Source organism: Zootermopsis nevadensis, unplaced genomic scaffold, assembly GCF_977971745.1.
Source record: "Zootermopsis nevadensis isolate Lab colony 2312 unplaced genomic scaffold, Znev_1.0 Znev_ptg000003l, whole genome shotgun sequence".
Lineage (NCBI taxonomy): Eukaryota > Metazoa > Arthropoda > Insecta > Blattodea > Termopsidae > Zootermopsis > Zootermopsis nevadensis.
The window spans coordinates 1343773-1365293 of NW_028259135.1; the positions used below are offsets into that span (position 1 = coordinate 1343773).

General features: G+C 39.8%; 2 protein-coding genes across 2 annotated transcripts in view; one reads left to right on the top strand and one right to left on the bottom strand.

Moving 5' to 3' along the window:
• Positions 1 to 1655: 1655 nt before the first annotated feature.
• Positions 1656 to 14772, top strand: LOC110840320 (uncharacterized). The gene is made up of 15 exons (XM_087360370.1): positions 1656 to 1982; positions 2859 to 3057; positions 3279 to 3447; positions 4651 to 4760; positions 6065 to 6348; positions 6893 to 7063; positions 7265 to 7446; positions 7578 to 7692; positions 8244 to 8355; positions 9210 to 9361; positions 10333 to 10533; positions 11634 to 11786; positions 12093 to 12241; positions 12527 to 12722; positions 14164 to 14772. The coding sequence occupies exons 1-15, from the start codon at positions 1928 to 1930 to the stop codon at positions 14349 to 14351; spliced, it is 2436 nt and encodes an 811-aa protein (XP_087216496.1). The 5' UTR covers positions 1656 to 1927; the 3' UTR covers positions 14352 to 14772.
• A 649-nt stretch (positions 14773 to 15421) lies between these two features.
• Roc2 (Regulator of cullins 2) overlaps positions 15422 to 21521 on the bottom strand; it is a 73735-nt gene continuing 67635 nt past the window's right edge. The window contains exon 2 of the mRNA XM_087360535.1: positions 15422 to 15810. Within this exon, the coding sequence (XP_087216661.1) occupies positions 15626 to 15810 (185 nt within the window). The 3' untranslated portion in view covers positions 15422 to 15625. The remainder of the gene's footprint in view (positions 15811 to 21521) is intronic.

Consider the following 21521-nt stretch of genomic DNA (forward strand, 5'->3'; position numbering starts at 1 on the left):
CGAATAAACTTTTTTCACCGCATCTAACCTATGCTGGTAACCCTTCTTATATTCATTTTATGTTTTCATATAGTCCAGATATTTTATTTCTTACTATTTAATTCAATATAAGTTATTTATAAGACAGTGTAGTTGCGTAATATTGTGATTTATTAAATTAAAATTAATTATTTGGTTTTCCGTCAAATCACAATGTATTTAAAATAAGATAATTAAAATATCATTCTGTGCTCCATATCGAATAATCGATAATCGATATGGAACACAGAATGATATTTTAATTATCTTATTTTAAATACATTGTGATTTGACGGAAAACCAAATAATTAATTTTAATAAGTTATTTATTTAAAGTAGTCCTCTTCTAATTCCTGAACTTTCAACAGGCTGTTCATTTAAAACTATCACAGGTTCATTCATTTACTGAAATTTTGCTTATTATACTGTAGTGTCATGAAGGCTGAACACGCATATTAGAAATTAAAAGTTAAGCATATAAGCGGTATATAATCATGTTTCAAGTCAGGTCTCGATAATATTCATTGTCAACACGAGGTCGTACATTGGTTTTTATCTGTTTGTTTTATTTATCTATGGATTATTTAATGATGCTGTTAGTATCTCAGACTATATATACTGTCAAATAATAGAATAATTAATAAATTGGAAAGGATATTGAGGAATGGTCATGTCCTAATTTAAGGCATGTGCCTGGAGTTAAAACATATAAATCCTCAGTTAGGATAATTGGTCTCTGGGCTGAGATAATAAGCTAGGACCTTCATAACATGAAGCAGGAGTACTAACCACATGACTGTGGCACTGGTGGTTTTATGAAAATAACATGAATAGTTTTTATTTACAATTTACACGAAGACATTATTAGTTCCGCACAACACAAAGCTCTCAGAATGCCTGTAATTCTGGCAGTGATACTTGCAATCCAATATATTTACTTTCAAACATATTCTTAACAATCTGCTGTCCTTTGTTTATAAGCACCTGACTATGTAAGAAGATTAAGTAACAAGGGGCAGGGCAGAAACAAAAATTTTAAAACTTCCTGCCAAAATGACAAAGTATGAACTACTTTTACTACCATGTTATGGAAGAAATGAAACTTCTTTCGACCTACTGACAGAAAATATATTAAAAATTAAACCTCATACCAGTGATACCATTTGAATCAAAACCAGATATTATAGCATATTTTGTCAAAACATGGTCAATGCTGCATAAACGTATTATATGCTCTACTTCTATCAGATAAAATTTGTACGTTATGACAGACAATTTGCAACATTAATGATAAATCAGCTACCTTTTTTACATTTACAAATTTTTTTCAAGAACACAGATCTATCTGAAATTTAAAGTGGCAAACTTTTTTAATGGCCAATCTCTGGTCCAAGGAGTTCTACCGGGTGTCAAAAAGACTTTGAAAGTTGGTGAAAGTTTGCAGAATGCTCATAGTGGGCTGTAGAGCCAATTATGATGATAATAACAACACTGTTTTACCTTTTGTATTAATCAGTTTTAAGTCTAGTTTCATTCTAGATCACTAAACAGTGGGGCCCATTCTGTCACGTGCAGCTAACAACTAACAAATGAACCAATCACTGCCTTAATTGAGTACCATATACATTTCATCCGAATTTATTCAAGTCATTGACAAAAAGAGAGAGTACCAAGAAATTCAAAAACCATTTCATTGGCCAGGTTAATCTTATCTCATGTGTCGACTCAGATTATACTATCTGAGGTTATGGGTGTAATCGACTGCACGTTTAGTAAAATCCACAGTCTGTGATGACTGAAGTGTCTGAAGACAATAAGTGACTAACTTTAGAACAATGAAACACAATTTTCTTATTATTTCTGTCCTTCATTACTGAAACCGGTACAAATCTGGGTTTAAAAGAACAACATGAACATCCATGAGCTGACAACATGGGTAATGATCTTCACATCACTACTGGCTGGTAAGCTGTGTTAGGCGTTGAAGTTACAGGTGAGCCATGAGTAACAATGTCCTGATCCGACTGGCAACTAAACTTATTCTCTCATTCCATGGGAACAGCACACCGAGGTTGTTACGATAGTTCCAAGAAGAATATTTGTATACAATATCAACTACGCCGATAACAATGATGGCACTGTGCAAAATGTTGGCTTCTGCAGCTCTGGGATCGTCGGTTCACTTTCCATTCGAGGCATGGATATGTTCCCGAGTTGTGAAGTGTTCTTTCAGGCTTTATCGTATGTGAATACCTTAACGTCTAGTTCGTGACTCCATATCGTAGCGTTAGTATACATCACAGAATCGTCAATAACAGTAACACCAACGTGACGGATGCTCAAAGTCGTGAGATCGGACAGTGACACCATGACCCATTAGCTATTTCACATGATGACGTCATTGTCCTTGTCAAGCTAATCTCTAGATAACGTTTAAATCGTGTGTGTGTGACACAAATAACACGTTTTGAATTTTCGTGTACTCCAAAGACGACACTTTCCCAATCTTTTTTTCCGTGTGGTGCTGTTCCTGTGTAGATGTGGGCTTTGTGAGAGGCCGAAACTCGCATTATCCCCCCCAACCCCATCCAAACAGTTCTAAGAAACATCGAAAAAGCTTTGAGCTGTCAAAAGATTCCCCAGAAAAGGGGCTACAGCGAATATGCAGTAGTTATGCCTGAAACTGAGCAACAGCCAATGACTTTTGCGACTGAGCCAAGTCGGACGAAACATAGTCAACATATAACTGACTCATAGTTATCGCTGACTAACCTCTGTAATTGATATACCATTGTTAAATAACCTACAAATTAATCCGCAAGTAATGTGTAACATTTTAGGGCACGCAGGTGGACAGGAGAACACAGGAATGACGATTCCGGCGTCGCTTAGAGATTGCTATGGGAACGAAGATCTTTATTCACGGAACAAACGACTGCCAATGACCATGGCAACACTCATCGAGTTGATACGCAAGGTGGAACTGTACAAAGGAGCATATTTCGATCTTCGGACTTTGTCAGTGACTTTACTGCACAGGTAAAATAATCATCACCTCTTTCACCGGGCTAAATGCTAAAAACGAGATTGATTTAACTCGTTTAGAAAAAATTAAACTTCTTACTTTTAAATGTTAACTCAATGAAACAAATCAGGAGAGGCGGTCTCAAAGATGATAATCGAACCTGGGACCCCCAGAATACCAAGCGGAGTACGAACCATGCGGTGGCGACCTTATAAAAGTTGTCTGTTCTTTAAAGGTTCCGGATGGACGGTATTGAAAGCATTCCGGGTGTTCCGGCATCACCCGGAGTCGTTCCATTCCGGCTGTCAGGACATCAGTTTTCAAAGCACAAGGTGCTGTTCGAGCAGCTCATTCCGGGCAATGCCTACACCTTCCCCAACGAAAGCCTCAGCAAACAAGAACTGGTGCGTATTTAACCCGAATTGCAGACCAACTCCTCTCTATTCTTGATTCAGTTTAGTTTATCAATTATAACACAATAGACTGTTTTAGTCAGTCAGTTAGTTAGTCAGTTAACTACCTGACTGCTTGTTAAGCTGAGTCTGTCAATCACATATCTGGTAAGTTAATTATTAAGTACGTAGGTGGGATTTTTCAGGTTCTCACGGTGACGAGATATTGACCGATGTTTCGGATGTGCTAACTACCTCTATCATCAGGGCCATAAGACAGTCATCCATGTTCATACTCGCCGTCTGAAATACCACCCGATATAAGAAGTTAACGCCACGGTGGTCTAGCGGTTAGAACGCTGGCCTTGTAATCCTGGGGTCTCGGGTTCGAATTTATAACTTGTGTTGGGCAAGGCCGTGGTCTAGGCAACACGGAGTTTTCCTCCGTGGCATCCCAACAATTACTCCATTCACACACAGAAGAAGGCAATGGCAAACCACTTCTGGATCATCTGCCAAGAACGTATATGAACAGGTCCCAGTCCGAGAAGAGAAAAGGATGGAAGGATCCTGTTCATATGGACCTGTCGTCAGACAGAACACTAAATAATAATAAGATGAGGTGGTCTAGCGGTTAGAACGCTGGCCTTGTAATCCTGGGGTCTCGGGTTCGAATTTATAACTTGTGTTGGGCAAGGCCGTGGTCTAGGCAACACGGAGTTTTCCTCCGTGGCATCCCAACAATTACTCCATTTACACACAGAAGAAGGCAATGGCAAACCACTTCTGGATCATCTGCCAAGAACGTATATGAACAGGTCCCAGTCCGAGAAGAGAAAATGATGGAAGGATCCTGTTCATATGGACCTGTCGTCAGACAGAACACTAAATAATAATAAGATGAGGTGGTCTAGCGGTTAGAACGCTGGCCTTGTAATCCTGGGGTCTCGGGTTCGAATTTATAACTTGTGTTGGGCAAGGCCGTGGTCTAGGCAACACGGAGTTTTCCTCCGTGGCATCCCAACAATTACTCCATTTACACACAGAAGAAGGCAATGGCAAACCACTTCTGGATCATCTGCCAAGAACGTATATGAACAGGTCCCAGTCCGAGAAGAGAAAAGGATGGAAGGATCCTGTTCATATGGACCTGTCGTCAGACAGAACACTAAATAAATAAAATAAAATAAGAAGTTATGTGCTTTGTGTTCACAGTGCACACTGCACTTCATGCTGTCCAGCACGGTGGAGCCGTGGGAACGAGGCGACGAAGACGATGTGTGTCCTCTGAATCTCTACGGGTTACCAACAGCCGGCAACTGGCTGTGAGTTCTCATACAAAAATCTGTCGATGCTGCACTCGAAACCTTTCAATTTTACTCATGAAATGATCGATGGTGTGATTTTACGCAATTATCAGGACTGCGTCTAATGCAGAGAAGACGTTCTATCCTTTGTACCTTTTCCAGAAGTCTTTTACTCAGTGCCAGAGACGAGCAGCTCCTACGTTGCTCAGACATTAATAACACGAACCTTAATACGCCTAAATGTTTACCATAGAAATAGTATTATGATAGCAGTACAAATGAATGCAAAAATTAACTGATGAAAATAACCAATTGTACGAGGTGCGATCGGAAAGTTTCAAGACTGTGTCAATAGCGGGCGAACCGGATGTAGTACGAGCTTCTGCCGCTAGGGGGTGCGGCCTACATTCATAGTGAATCAGTGTGCCAGCCGGCATCATCGAATTAGCATTTGTTTCTTAGTTACGGGCGTTTTGGTAGTGCATTACACCGACCCTCCTGCGATTTCCGGATGGCGTGTGCATCAAATTTTGCCAAAGACTCTCCAAAACGGCTACGGAAGCCTATGAAATGCTAAAGCAAGCATTTGGGGAGTCCGCAAACTTTTGTGTGGCATTCACGTTTTAAAAATGGCCGAACCTCTGTCGATGATGACGAGCGTTCTGGACGACCATCTTCGAGCACAACGCCCGAAAATGTTACGAAGATTCGGCAGGCCATTCACGAAGATCGACGTCGTACCATCAACGACTTGTGCGACATTGTTGGGATAGGCTATGGGACCTGTCAGCTGATTCTAAAGGAAGAACTCCACATGCGACGCATCCTGTCTGAGGACCAGAAGCAGAATCGACTTGACTTCTCGTTTGTCAGGAGCTCAAAGATCTTGCAAGAACCGACCCCAACTTCCTTTCTAAGCTCCGTGTGACTTCTTCCTCTTCCCAAAGATGAAAATTCAGCTAAAGGGAAGGAGATTTGAGACGATAGAAGAGATTCAGGCAGAATCGCAGATGGTGCTTGACAGGCTGACAAAGAAAGATTTCCAGGGATGCTTCCAGGCTTGGCAGCGGCGCTGGGATCGTTGTGTTCACTCCCAGGGGAACTACTTCGAGGGTGATGGATGAATTTAATACCTGAGATAAGTGTACGGGTTTTTATACGCGCAGTCTTGAAACTTTCCGATCGCACCTCGTATCAGCAATGTTTCAAGTAGAGAATGCCCTCTCGAGGTTCTACGGCCCGCGGTCACCCTCCCTTCCAGTAAAATCAAATTTCTTATCCGTGATCTATGAATTTTCGGATAATAAATTTGTGGTTTGCAGTATTCGAGGTCCTGACTACCAGAAGGCGAAACTTCAGGGCGCGAAACTGAGCCGCTGTCCTGTAGAAGACGGCGTGGTCCATACCTCGAAGTGGGGCACAGTGGGTCCCGGGGCTGTGTTAGCAGGGATAGCATCTGCGCTTGAGCCCCAGCAGGTTCAAATAACTCTCCTGCTGACCGAACCAATTGAAACCAGTGACACCGACAAATTGGAGAAGTTTGATCGTTACAGGACGATGTCTTCGTCCGCTCAACTACACAACACGTGGGCCGCTACTCTGGCAGGTAAAGTAAGCACTTTTCATTCCACGTACGCGTTTCTTGTCACTCCGACCGAGCTCGCTGTCTTATTATTATTATTATTATTATTATTATTATTATTATTATTATTAAGTGTTCTGTCTTACGACAGGTTCATTGCTCTGCCCAAACAGAGCTCTCCAGTTGTCCCTATTCTCGGCTTCTCGCTTTAATTCCTGGAACGTCATCTTCTTTCCTTGTTTAAGGTCGTCGGTTAGCTGTATCAATCTTCTTCCCAGTCCTCGCTTTCCTTCAACCTGGCCTTCGGTGATATCACTCAGTAATCCATTCCTTCTCATAATATGTCCCAGCCAGTTAGCTTTCCTTCGTGAATGTTTCTTTGCTCGTTGACTCTCCTCAATACTTCTTCGTTGGTCACTCGATCCGTCCACCTGATCTTCTCTATTCTTCTCCAACACCACATTTCAAAACTCTCCAGGTATTTCTGTTCCTTCTTCCTGAGTGTCCAAGTCTCTGCTCCATACGTCACACTTCACTAGTTAAACAATATAAAATTCCTCGTTGCTAGGCGACCTGGCAGAAGTGGCTGTGTACCAGGGACCACGACTCCAGGGCAATCTGTACATCGGGCCAGCTGGCAATTGGAACGACACGGAGATACCTCGTGTCCGGTACATGGACCAGAGGAACCAGGGTCTGTGGCAGATGACGGACGCTGAAGCCCTAGGAGACATTGATGGTACGCACTGCTGGTACATTCGAGAGCTTCGTAGCCCAGGGTTTAACATATATTTTCTTGGCGGTACGATTAGTATATTTCTGTTCTATATTCTGGGGATGCAGGATGACAGGTTTTTAACATGATTTCCCTCAGTCCCTCTAGGAAAATTCCTTAAATTAGACTACTTCATTATGTATAAATTACTTTATTGGACTGCAGGACTGATCCTGTCAGGGGCAGTGCAGAGTTGGAGAACGCAGCTGAGTAGCCTGCGTCTGTCTCAATTGCTCGATATGTACTACTCTCATCGCGGGGTCAACTTCGACCCCCAGTATAGTGCCTGCGAGCGGCAGGCCAGACTGAAGGAGCTCGAAGAAACGAGCGACTTGTTGCAGACAGAGGTAAATCGAGTCACAGGACCTATCAGTGCTTACAGAGCGTCCTTACGAACGCTCAGTTGGATTTATCTAATGCCCATCATGCATGCGGGTGAGAGAGGTCACGATGCCTACCATTCTCTTTTCTCTCGCAGACGACGAACTTCGCTCGGGTGTTGTCCTACAAGTCTCCGGAAGCCGTCCAGATCTCAGACGAGAAAATCCAGGAATTCAGCCTTAAAGCCGTTCAGGCTTACAACATTCATCTATGTAAGAGGAGTTAAAACTTGCTTAAACCTTTCCATACTCAGCTTTTAATAGAAATATATTCTTGTTCAATTTTTATCAGTCTAATAACAATAAAATATTATTATTAAATATTAAAATATTATTACAATTAACATTTAAATATTTAAGATATATTAAAATGAAATATAATGTAAATCGAACATTTCGATAGAGAGCATCATTTTAATATATTTAAATGTTAATTGTAATAATATTTTAATATTTAATAATAATATTTTATTGTTATTAGACTGATAAAAATTGAACAAGTATATATTCAACACAATATGACGTAACATTATCATCTCATAGAAATATATTATTTAGTTTTTATGTTCACGTAGCCTACAAAATCGCAGAAAACTGCTAAGGGTTGGAATAATTTTATCATGTTTTATCTGCACGACAGGCTTATTACATGTTAATAAAAATGTTTCCATTAAAACAGGGAATTTCTTGAGTGTCTGAGCAACTATCGACTGTCGATCTCTATTACTTGAGTCAATGTACTCGTATTCCACCCGTTGTTCCAGCCACTCTCTTGGGGGGCATCCGCTGTGACGACCAGTCGCCGCCCACGAGAGTCCACCTCAACGTGATCCTGGACGGCACCTGGACAACGTACGAAGCCACTCGAGTCCTGGCGTGAGTGGTTATGTGACTGCCAACTTCTCAACTCACAGCGGCAAATTAACTGCCCAGCAGGGCCGAAATCAGGGGTTCTCAGGCCCTTTCCAGAGCTGGGCTACATTCGTCCTTTCTTTTCTTCTCGCGAACCGCAAAGTTATACGACAATTTACTGAAACATCAAATTTCTCTCCTTTGTTTTTCGCGGCTGGATTGCTGGCATAGAATGTTGAAATTATCCATCGCTTCGACAAACATTACAGTTGCCATTTTCAGGATAAATAAGCAAAGTATTTTTTTGGGGGGGGGGGGCAGCCTTAAAAAGGCCAGACAGTTTTCTGATACCAGGTAAATATATTTCGGCATACTCACACAAGGTGACACAGTATAGAAAAGTGTACGCGGGCCTCATGCGGTCCGTGGGTTGAGAACACCTACTTTAAGGGTTCCATCCTCCACATTTAGAACCTTCCCTTGAAATGTCTAAGATGATACGTAATTTTATTCTGCTACACTGGCCGTAGATAGATAGAGCCCCATCTCCGAAACGTCGTTTTACGTATTATATTTTATTTACTAGGCGATGGATAATATCCAAGAAAATTTTTATTCAAATGACTCTTCACCATCGTCAAGAACTTTTAGATTTGATATAGTCTACAGGTCTTACGTCAACACATAATGGACTGAAATTCGCTCGCTCGTCATCTTTAAACGTGGAATTCTCATCGAAATCTACCGAGTAATTTCGTAGGCGAAACATGTATATGGTTTGAGACACTATCATTAACCCTTTGAAGACGCGAAATTCTGTTGACTTCAGGATCCGAGAATCGAGGTGAAAATTACATCATCGCTGTTCTCATTTTCAGACACCTGGCACACGAGGCCGATGTATCACATTATGGGAGCAGCATGGCAGTTATCAACGGGGAGGACGGGTCGTGGATTCTCCGAGAAACACGCGCTGCCTCGGACTTATTTAAGCTTCGAAATAGCACAGCCAACTCCTCTGCGGTAACATGTAAGCCTAGTGCTACAGACTATGCAAAGACTGGCATGACGTTCAATTACAGTGTAATAGTTATTATTATTATTATTTAGTGTTCTGTCTGACGACAGGTCCATATGAACAGGATCCTTCCATCCTTTTCTCTTCTCGGACTGGGACCTGTTCATATACGTTCTTGGCAGATGATCCAGAAGTGGTTTGCCATTGCCTTCTTCTGTGTGTGAATGGAGTAATTGTTGGGATGCCACGGAGGAAAACTCCGTGTTGCCTAGACCACGGCCTTGCCCAACACAAGTTATAAATTCGAACCCGAGACCCCAGGATTACAAGGCCAGCGTTCTAACCGCTAGACCACCTCATCTTATTATTATTTAGTGTTCTGTCTGACGAAAGGTCCATATGAACAGGATCCTTCCATCCTTTTCTCTTCTCGGACTGGGACCTGTTCGTATACGTTCTTGGCAGATGATCCAGAAGTGGTTTGCCATTGCCTTCTTCTGTGTGTGAATGGAGTAATTGTTGGGATGCCACGGAGGAAAACTCCGTGTTGCCTAGACCACGGCCTTGCCCAACACAAGTTTTAATTTCGAACCCGAGACCCCAGGATTACAAGGCCAGCGTTCTAACCGCTAGACCACCGTGGCTGTTAGTGTAATAGTATTTCGGATTTATTTCTGGCTCCCTCTTTCAGAACTACAAACTTAGTAGTATTTAAAGTAAAGAATTGAAGGCATAAGATTTGTAATAGCTACTGACGTATGCATTAGAAAAGTACGCTTTATGAGTTCTGTCCTCAACACGTTATCTTGTAAAGGCACGAACATTTTAAATACCCACTGTTATCACAAGACGCAACTGAGAAAAATCTATCACTGTGTGTGATAAAGGACACTTGGTCATGACCTGCCACGTTCTTGCAAAGTCCTTGATATTAAAAAATATTTGGTGAAAGAATCGTATTTAACTGATGCAATGTTCTCCAGGGCCAAGAAGCCTGGATCTGAAACTCTCACTGGCCACGTTCAGCAATTACTTAGCTGGGCGACTACAAGACGAGAGAACAACAAACGTCATCGGTGGCTCCAGTCACGTGATCCTCGTACTTGGCTACACAGCCACAATCAGTGACCGCGATTACACGGAAAGCTCCGAAATAATATCCACGTTCAAGCAACAAAATCCAGGTAACACGCTTTTCCACCGAAGCTAAATGTATTACGTCTGTGTACTTTACGGCGTAGGTTCCGTCTTCACTAGCCAATTCACCTTCTACGTCCAAAAATACGTCTGTAACTACGTTCACGCACGTTTAGGCAGAATGTCCTATTGCCACTCGAGAGGTTAGGATTTGACCCAGCCCAGAGATCGGTTCTCTTGACGTTTCTCGTCGTTTACCTAAGACCTTAAATTAAGTCAGACCTCTTCCTTCCAATTCATTGATCATTCTATCATTCGACGCTATACCAAGGTGATTCAAAAAGGACTTTACAACTTTGAAAGTGTATAGAAATTTATTCAGAAGGCTTACAGAATCGGTTGAGGTGTCATTTTGTAGCAAAACAATTAAAGTTTGACTCACGTTGTGCTGTAGTACCGAATTCCGTCACCGCGAGCTCAAGCGGCAGTGCATTTGAAAATGGCTCGAAAATTTTCTCACGCCACAGTTAGACGAAGATGACCAAGAAGGACGCATTCACTTCCAGCAAGACGGCGCACCACCTCACAGAAGTCCGGGATTTCCTCAATAACAGTTTCCCAGGTCGGTGGGTTGGTCGAACAGGGTCGATAGCATGGCCACCTCGTTCTCCAGATTTGACACCTCTCGATTTTTTCTTATGGGGTTTCATTAAAGATCGTGTGTATGTTCCACCCTTACCTGCCAATTAAGCTCGAATCACCGCCGCAGTTGCAGAAGTGACACCGGATATGTTGGATCGTGTTTGGCAAGAAATTGATTTCAGGTGGGATGTCTGCAGTATCACCAATGGCAATCACATCGAACCAAAATTACTGTTTGAGGTAAAACTTGATTTGTTTTGCTACAAAATGACACCTCAACCGATTCTGTAAGCCTTCTGAATAAATTTCTATACACTTTCAAAGTTGTTAAGTCCTTTTTGAATCACCCTGTATAGTCTGAACTACTGAAAGCGTCGTTAAACAAGCCAAGTATAAAGGCAAAAATTTCTTGTTTTAGTTTTCAAATGTAATTAACACATTACCTACAATATCATAGCCCACACTAATCACATAAAACTTCAAATAAATTATTCGTATTTTTCAGACGTGAGATTCGTTTATCTGGCATCAGAAGTCAACCATTATCGTTTCAAAGAACTGTCGATGATCGACCCTTCTTATCCTGACGTGGCAACTGCTTCTCCAGATAGTAAGGTTGAAACGGTGGTTTCAAAAATCATCAGCAGTATCTCGACAGGTAAGTTCATTTAAAATGGGAGAGAGGATTGATTACATATCTTATTTCAACATTTTCCGATACTACGGTGTATAATTAAAATATCAAGCATCTAAATAACATTTAATAATTATTTTCTTTCCTCAAAGAAAATACAAAGAGTGTTAATTGGTTTATTTTTTAAGACTACTTATAAAAATAATAGTCTACATTTGTAAATACAGAAAAAAATGTCTAAACTGTGCAATATAGAAGAAATAGAGCTGACCAGTATTTTTGTACGAAGATTCAGACTCGGTCACTTATATTTTATTCATCTAATTTCAGTTCCCGGGAGGATAACGGGCGCCTACTGCGACGACGATAAAAATCAGGATACACGAACGGGATTCGAAGGCTACGTCACACCTGGCTTCCCCACCAAGTACCGCATACACTCGCTCTTCCTCGAAAACACAGAGGAAGTCAGACTGAAGGTAGTAACTCCTTCCACGTTACACACAACGTCTGTCGTTTACGAACACGTAACTTCGGTCCCTTTTCGTCGACAAACTATCTGGCAAATCCCAAGATGTCGATATTGGGGTCTTCTGGGTTGTGATGCTGCGTGGAATTGTGTGACCAACGTTTCGGAAGAACATACATATCTGAAGATGTAAGCAGAACGTTCCTCCGAAACAATGCCATCCACCTACTAAGCCACACTGAGGAACAACCCAGACGACCATGACCCTTCGTATTCACACAAAAGTAATATTCAGTTTCAGGGAAGTGGTCACGGAAATCTACGCACGTGCGTGTCGCGTGACCAGGGAAGTATCGGGACGAACTGTATCGAGGTGAAGGACCTTGAAGAGGCGGTTCTCAAGATCCCCTCTCCTTGCGCTGGTTACCCCTACCAATGTCCACCAGCGTACCTGACCGTCACAGTAACAAGAACCTTGACGCGGTGTGCAGGTACGCACAATTCCACAACAACAGAATTCAGGTGTTCTGGAAAACTTTTTGAGCAAAGAGTCGCTGTTGTTAATAAACTGTGCATTCTTCATTCGTTCCTGCCTGTTGAAGGTGGGGAAAAGCTTCCCCCAATACACGATCAGTTACTTACTGCGAGCTGTACTGAGGACATGACAGCTGTTTTACTCAGTTTTAAATAAAATCAACCTTCTGACATGTTTCCCCAATCTTTCTACCGAAGTTATGACGTCACAAGTTAATTTGCACATTTTTTTAACTGATCGTGTATACATAACCTCTTAGGTAGGAATTGCAAATACGCGGGCACACGGAACTGCATGTTAATCCATACCACACATGATGAATGATTTGAGAAAAGTGATGTTTTCTGTACTCACCATCGACACCCCAGCCAGTATGAAGAACTCTGGAATAAGCCATCATTCTGTTTCTCCGGAAGAAATGAGTATCACTTTATGCACCAATTGAAAATCTTCACCATTTCCACACACTACACAACACTTATCAACAAACAACAACATCGAATTTTGTGTTCACGTAATTTGGTTACACGGAAATATCAGACCAATACTTATCAGCGAGAGATCGATTCGTAGTCACGCAGATGTCATTTGTTTTAAGTATGAGGCGGAGACATTTTAAGACTAACCCTACATGTTCACACTGTTGTCCCGAAAATAAACAAACCTGATTAGTCACACTGCCATTTTGTCACTGTGGGCTGGGATACAAAAGTGAAATCACGTATTATTTGTACACTGCACATAAAACTACGCGAGTCCGGCTAAAATCTGTTAAACAACCCCCATTCTTCCCCATATAACGTGGCGCTATCTGCATGTCATCGCTCCAAACAAAAACAACTGAAACACGACACCGCTCTGTGGCAGTCAATTGTTTCAGAGTGCGTTCACTTATTTATGGCAAGGTAAATGCGGTCATGTGAGGGTGGGTTCAACTTGGTTTCGACATATGTAATACAGATAACATTACACTCTGCAGCTACTAATATATCAATCATAACCAATTATAACACAAAATAAACAAAATTTTGGTTTCTGCCTCCAAATAAATACATTAAAATACCTTTACAAATATCAGTCTTTTAATGATGTTTTAAGAAGTTTTGAGACAGACTTTTTTAGATAAAATATTCTCGCCTGGATCGTAGAAAACATTCTCTTAATTTAATATATCTTCTTCGTGAAAGTAATTCTGGTTTGTCATTGCCATTTTAAAATAATTTATTAGCTATCTTATATTTAGACAAACCTCCTTTTAAACAGAGATGATCTGATTTATAAGCACGTGAAGTTAATACCAAGTGTTTGTATTGGGACTTTAAAATAAATGTCAGTTTCGTAAACTAAGTTTATTAATTATAAGGACTCTGACCAGAATTGTGTTTATTCCGTTTCAGAGGACGACTGCCGATATCCGGATCAAGTGAGATTTCTAATGCGTCACGAGGGCCTCAGATGCTTCAGGAGTCCAGATTTTACAGACAGCAGTACGGTTGTTGCATCTGGGAATTCAAACCTTTATCTGTACGTGGCTTTCCAAACTTTGTCACTCTACGTGGTTTCTAAGATAATCGGAACATTTTAATAAGGTTACATCACATCTGAACAATAAAATATTCATAATGACTTTTATAAAATGAGGTGTCTAAAAGAATTTCAAAAATACGTTAACTTATATTTTCAACACTGCCAGGTAAACAAAAAATCCAACGCTCTTGTACCTAAACGAAAACAAAACGTGCAACAATATTGTTTACAATTTTCTGAAGAAAATATTTGCACGCAAATCAATATTGCATGAAACATATCTGCGTGGTTATATGGGTACTGTTGTATAGTATATGATACGCCATTTTCAAAACACACAAATCAAGGTGTGACGAAGTCCATGGTAACAAAAAACTTGATGTATTCTATAAAATACCTTCACACAGTCCTTCAGTATTATGTAACACACTTATAAGAAAAATAAATTACACAGCTCGCTCCTTATCGCTCACGTAGGACATTGCCTTTAACTAAATTTCAATAGAATAAAAATTATCTTTTACGTTTTATATTTACTAGACGATGGATAATATCCAAGAAAATTTGTATTCAATTGACTCTTCACCATCGTCAAGAAGTTTTAGATTTGATATAAATTTCAATAATTTGCAGAAAGTGACCATCAAAGTTAATTTGATCAATATATAAATCGTACTTATTTATAATGTAATACAATATATTTCAGCTATTAGCTTGTTACATATTACAATAATTCACACACGTTTCATAACAAAATGACAAGAAACAGTTACATATATCAGGTGCAATGGTTCCTCGAACTTAAAAATTAATTTTTGTGTTCATTACATTCTACAGTTTGGTGTGCATTTTCATGACCGAACTGAACATAACATAGATCATAATATCAATATTTGTGCAATACGTGACTGAAATGCCTAAGAAATTCAATATCTGACAAAATGGTTTCACTACCATCTTCAGGCAATAATTGGTTGTCGTGTTGGAATCATTTTTATTTTTTTCCAAAATTCATCAGATACTGTCATCATTTCTGATTAATTGGCTTCGAAATAGTTTTGTTAAGTCAGAAAAGAGCGTTTTGTTTCGGGGGGGGGGGGGGAAATTAATCAAAATTTGAAGCTCAAAACTAGTTAAATATCGTTTAATGTGACCAAGAATTACAGGTACGTTAAATTAAGTGTTGTGAAATCTACCATTAAAGTATACATTTATACATTTTAATTATAAAAATAGTCTATTTTATTGGTTTCAATAACATGTTAAACAAATAAAGAAACTTGACTTCGTGAATTCTTCTGAACTTGGAAGCTGACCTCCAGATAACACGGGTTACTTGCCCATACGCTGAATAGACCACTCTTGCTGACACAGGGGGCATCGGTTGTTCTGTTTGACCCACAGCGACATACAACAGTAATGGAATGAGTGGTTACACTCACCCCAAACCACCACACAGTCCTGACGCCCATAGCGCGAGTCCTGTTTGCTCTCAGCCTGACATCTCAGGCAAGCATCTGTTGAACAAAATCAGATGATTTGAGGTTAGGACGCCATTCCAGAAAACAAAAATACCACGCATTCAAGCATCTAATGGGGCAGTCGTAAGTATTATCCACGTACTAACCTGTAGAAAAGGATCCCATTCAGAACACCTAGAAAATCAGCTTAGATTCTATCAAAATATCTTTCAAATACAAATCTAGAGCAACTTCCTGGATGCAGGGCTTTAACATTAATTCCTAGAGATGATAATGTTGCGTCATATTGTGATGAATTATAATTGTTTAATTTTAACCGTCAAATCACAATAAAATATTTTATTAACATTTAAATGTTAATTGTAGTAATAATATTTTAATGTTTTAATATTTAATAAAATATTTTATTGTGATTTGACGGTTAAAATTAAACAATTATTAATTCCTAGTGTGAAATGGCTATCCTGATTACAGTTTTTCGTGGTTTTATTCAATCCCTCCAAGGAACTGTCATAATAGCACCTAAAATTAATCCATGGCAATTTCCTCCGAAACTACACGATCTCGGATAGCTCTGACTGGGTTAGGATAGCACAGCAGACACGACTCAGTTCAGCACCAACACAGAATATGGGAATCAAATGGGGTTCGAGGATAAATTTGACCATACCTTAAACTACTGTTTCTGTTATGTGCTGCACTATGTTGTACTTACAGCTTTTACCTTCCAAACCAGATCATAACTTCATAATTTAATACAGTCTGAAAAATAAAACCCAAACACTAACAGTTTCACATGTGCTATCATGTGGAAGTCACATGGAATTTCACAGGGTGGGGACCCCAGCCAACTGCCGCCAGGATGATACGTAAGGTTTCACATGGAACAGAGAGATTGTAAGACTTTATACAGCAGGACACACTAATGAATGGAAATTTACTGTGAAAGTTGTCCTGAATTTGCAAGTTACCTCAAACACAAGATAAGGGCACAGACAGTACCAATTCTTAGTAGTGGGGGAACATAGGGCTGTCAGTTCTGGTATCGAAAAATATAATACAGTGAAAAGCTATTCAATATCGATTTGGATTCAGCAAGTCACGTAACTTATCGGTACCAAAATATTGCTAGTGTTACGTACTTAAAAAATCGTAACACCGTCCACTACATTACAGATATGACAACGTTGAAGGCAATTATAATATTTAAACTAATTAACAAGTTTAAATTAAAATTAAAAATAACTTTATAATTCATATGGAATAAACGACAATTCGTAACATAAATAAAGATAGTTCACAGTGTTTAAGGCTGATTAGTATTAGGTACTTGTCAATTTAAAAATTATCTAAACCGATAAGACGAGCTACTGACATCGTCGTTAAATAACCCCAAAATAAATAAAGACAAATTAATAAAATGTATAAAACAATTCGAATCGATACGCACGTCTTCGATATAAAATTCCATATCGACTGGAATTCAAAGTAAACATAAAAACAATGATGTCTGCGCGATTATGCACTACACCAGGGGTGGCCAACCCAAATGATCTTTCGGGCCACTTTGGAAATGCATCATAACTCCGCGGGCCACATATAAAATTATATATCCCCATATTAGATTTAGATACACTATAGACATTTTTTTGGAGTGAAAAATTGAAACATAATGAGTTATTATTATTGTGTTTACTATTATTCTTACATGTAAACATAGATAATATAATAATAATGATACTAAGCGTACATTGTAAAGAAATATATAGCACTAAAAATTAAATATAAAAAATATATAAATATAATTTTTGAATATATGGATGCACAAATAATGTATTTTTTAATACATTGATTTTCACTACTTTGGCCATTATAAAATAAATATATTTTGTAAAAGTGTGATGAATCTCGCGGGCCGGAAAAATGTTCAAGGCGGGCCACATGCGGCCCGCGGGTTGGCCACCCCTGCACTACACCATGAAGGAATATATTAAACATGGAAGGACGTGAAGCTTCACAAAACAAGATCTCACACACAGATTTCTTTATTCCTTGTAAACTGGGTGAGTCCGAGGCGTATAAATACATGCCCCTGTCCAAAATCTACTGCCCAGCCTGAAATAATGTAAATAAGGTCTCATCTTGTAGACCCTTAAAAAGATGAGCGTATAATACAGAAACTTCATACGCCCAGTAAATATGAGCTCGGTGAAGTTGGGTGAAGGATTGAGAGAAACATCGAAGACTGTACAGCGGTTTTGGAGATGAAACATATTAATGTATAGTTATGACCTCCAGATTACGCGTCAATTTTATGCAAACTTTGCACAGAACACACAAAAACACGCTTCGTATTATAATATGGTAAGATGCATAATTTAAGAAAATAATCTTTGTCACAAGGAAGTTTGTTCTGTGACGCAAATGACCTTATTATCAGCAATGAACTTTGACCGCTGTGGTGATTTTGTCCCGGAACAAGGAGCATTTTAGAACTGGAATCATCGTTTCCTTCAAATCCACTCATCCCCAGCTGGCCTTGTAATCCTGGGGTCTCGGGTTCGAATTTATAACTTGTGTTGGGCAAGGCCGTGGTCTAGGCAACACGGAGTTTTCCTCCGTGGCATCCCAACAATTACTCCATTCACACAAAGAAGAAGGCAATGGCAAACCACTTCTGGATCATCTGCCAAGAACGTATATGAACAGGTCCCAGTCCGAGAAGAGAAAAGGATGGAAGGATCCTGTTCATATGGACCTGTCGTCAGACAGAACACTAAATAATAATAAGATGAGGTGGTCTAGCGGTTAGAAGGCTGGCCTTGTAATCCTGGGGTCTCGGGTTCGAATTTATAACTTGTGTTGGGCAAGGCCGTGGTCTAGGCAACACGGAGTTTTCCTCCGTGGCATCCCAACAATTACTCCATTCACACACAGAAGAAGGCAATGGCAAACCACTTCTGGATCATCTGCCAAGAACGTATATGAACAGGTCCCAGTCCGAGAAGAGAAAAGGATGGAAGGATCCTGTTCATATGGACCTGTCGTCAGACAGAACACTAAATAAATAAATATGAAATACAGAAGCAGTAATTGTGATGCAATAATTTATTACTCATAACTGGATTTGAACTTATATAGTTGTCAATATATCCAGATGTTCAAATGTTGAAAGTACAGAGCTCAATGAACTTTATATGTTATGTCACGTGCCAATTTTGTACGATAAGTATCCATCGAATAAATTCATAAAACTACATTTGCTCCTCATGTGAAGTCGGATTTAAATTTTACCAACATTAATAAGTCCAATTCAATGTTCTAATATCGGTGTAGACCCCGCGAAAATAAATTTTATCCAAATTCGTTCCACAGCTTCTGAGAGGCGGTCATATAAACTTACTTCCTGCAAATAACAGATGAAATATACACCAATACAAAATTATTTGCAAAAAGATTATCGAAAACTGCGCCAGAGACCTCATTTAGAAGCGATAGCTGTATAAACAATTTAGATACAAAGCGTATCATGTGAGACACGTCTGATCGCCATGTCAAAACAGTATTAGATGAAGTGTTCTCGTAATGTGGACACTGACCTCTTCGTTTCTCCTGTATTGGATAGGTCGTGGACTTGTTATCTCTGAAAACATATTAACAGACAATACGCGTCTATAATGGTCGATTTCAATATTTAGGCTGTACCAGGACCATCAGTGTGTTCAGTCCTTCATTCTGAGACCGTGGGGTACGTCGTCTGAAAATAATTCAGAAACGCTGTCGTAAATAAACATTTTTGGACCTAAATATGCAATCAGTGGGCTAATTAGATTTGTGCTGTACAGTGCGAGACACACAGGGTACCAGGCTTCAGAAACCTAGCGTTGTTTCACCGATAAAATATATCAAAATTGACGGGAAAAGTTTAATTAAAATTTTGAAGCACTGTTCACAGCTTCGAATAAAATTACGGGATATGGAGTACCGAACGGTATTTTCTCTAGGACACCAGGTTGATGGAGTTACTTTTACCTGAGTATTTAAGCGACACCATTGACTTATTTGCTACATATATCATGATCCGTAAGTGTGTAGTTTGTACGGGTGTCGAGATCTGGACACAGTCTTCCTGATATCAAGAAACTGTCAACGAGATCTAACAATTAAAAGGTAAGAATACAGATGCCATTTCTTTAATTTACTCTTTATATATTAACGTTCAATATTTTCAGACTTGTCTGACGAGACAGTTGCTATAGTCAGGTGTTTCGACTAGCTTGCGGATATAAGGAAAATAAACGGATATACTACGTAAACCAAGGACATTACTGGCATAGGAACTGAGACAGCGAGCCACTGGGACAAATATTTACAGAATGGATAGTATATGCTCCCTTATCTAATACCCCTCTGATCTCCTTGCCATTTATTATTAACGGGCCTCGAGCGCACAGATTCGCCCCGACTACAATAAACCTAGATTTCACCTATTGAACTCCGGCTAAAATTTTCTGACGACAGTTAAACCAAGACTTCGCCTGTATCACAGATCTTCTTAAACACGACATGACAATCATAACGTAGTTCATGAAAACTGGCAAGTATATAGAAAAAAAATACTCATATCACCGTTGGGTGAAATTCATATAAAGTGCGGCAGAACATAAACCTAACCTAACCTAACCTAACCACAGCCGATTGTTAATAAAGTCCACTTCCGTGATTACCAAATGGCAATCGCCTCGAACTAATACCGTTGTTGTTGGGAAGAAGGCATCGAAGAGCCAGACAACGTAGTTCTCGCAATACTTCAGAGATGGCTCTGAAGATGAAACAAATCTGTGGCATTTTCCGCGCGCGACCAAGGTTCAAACTGCACGGTGCAGAATGGCCTTGAGTGGCACGCACTACGCTTCAGTGTTCATGAAATTCCCCGCCTCTGATGAAACAGCAAGGTATAACCGTCATCAGAAGAGCTCGCCACCGCCCCATATCCCGAGGGACAAAAATCCATTTCCAACATTATTTCATCACGATCCATGTTATTCCCATCTACGTCTAGGTCTTCCGAGTGGGGGTCTTTCCTTCAGATGTTGCTGTTATTCAATCCACCTCCCTTCTCGGGTGTAAGTTTCGCATGAAAATATTCCTCAAAAATAGCGAAATATGACCTAATTTGTTATGAAAAAATTTTTGCTAAAATTTAAAAAATCGTCTTGTATTTCAATCATGTTATTTATTCTGAGGAAATACTGACACTCAATAGATGAACTGAAATGCGGAAACACAACTTCATAGAGTCAGGCGGTACAATAATTATTGTCTGAGTTAATGAACTCAGTATTGCTTTCGTGGCAGACAGAGTTATCACCTGCAATCAGACTGACAGCTTAATCAACGAGAATAAAAGGGCATTTGAATTGTTTCATTTTAGGATACGACTGGTTGACCGTGAGATTCTTAAGAATGAAATAAAAAATAAGAAACACATTTCTAAAGGCAAGGTTATCTTGGGCGGAGCCACTCGATTATTCCGCGATTTATAATTCGGCAAAAGTGGTCTTACTTCGCGCACAAACGGATGTTGAAATTCGTTGATATCGGAAATCCTTATCTTTCCTGATAAGACAGTTTTAATGCGCTAATGCATTCTTGGAATAAATTGCATAAGGAAATAAATATTCGTCGCTTTGCCACGCAAAGTCGATACCATGTTGCCGCGCGTGGCAGAACGAACAATGCCGCTC

Bases quoted from the DNA above. Each gene is read 5' to 3' on its own strand.
- LOC110840320 (XM_087360370.1), top strand. From the start codon at position 1,928: ATGAACATCCATGAGCTGACAACATGGGTAATGATCTTCACATCACTA. The intron at 3,058-3,278 runs GTAAAATAATCA...TGTTCTTTAAAG, and splicing joins TCAGTGACTTTACTGCACAG to GTTCCGGATGGACGGTATTG. The intron at 7,447-7,577 runs GTAAATCGAGTC...TTTCTCTCGCAG, and splicing joins GCGACTTGTTGCAGACAGAG to ACGACGAACTTCGCTCGGGT.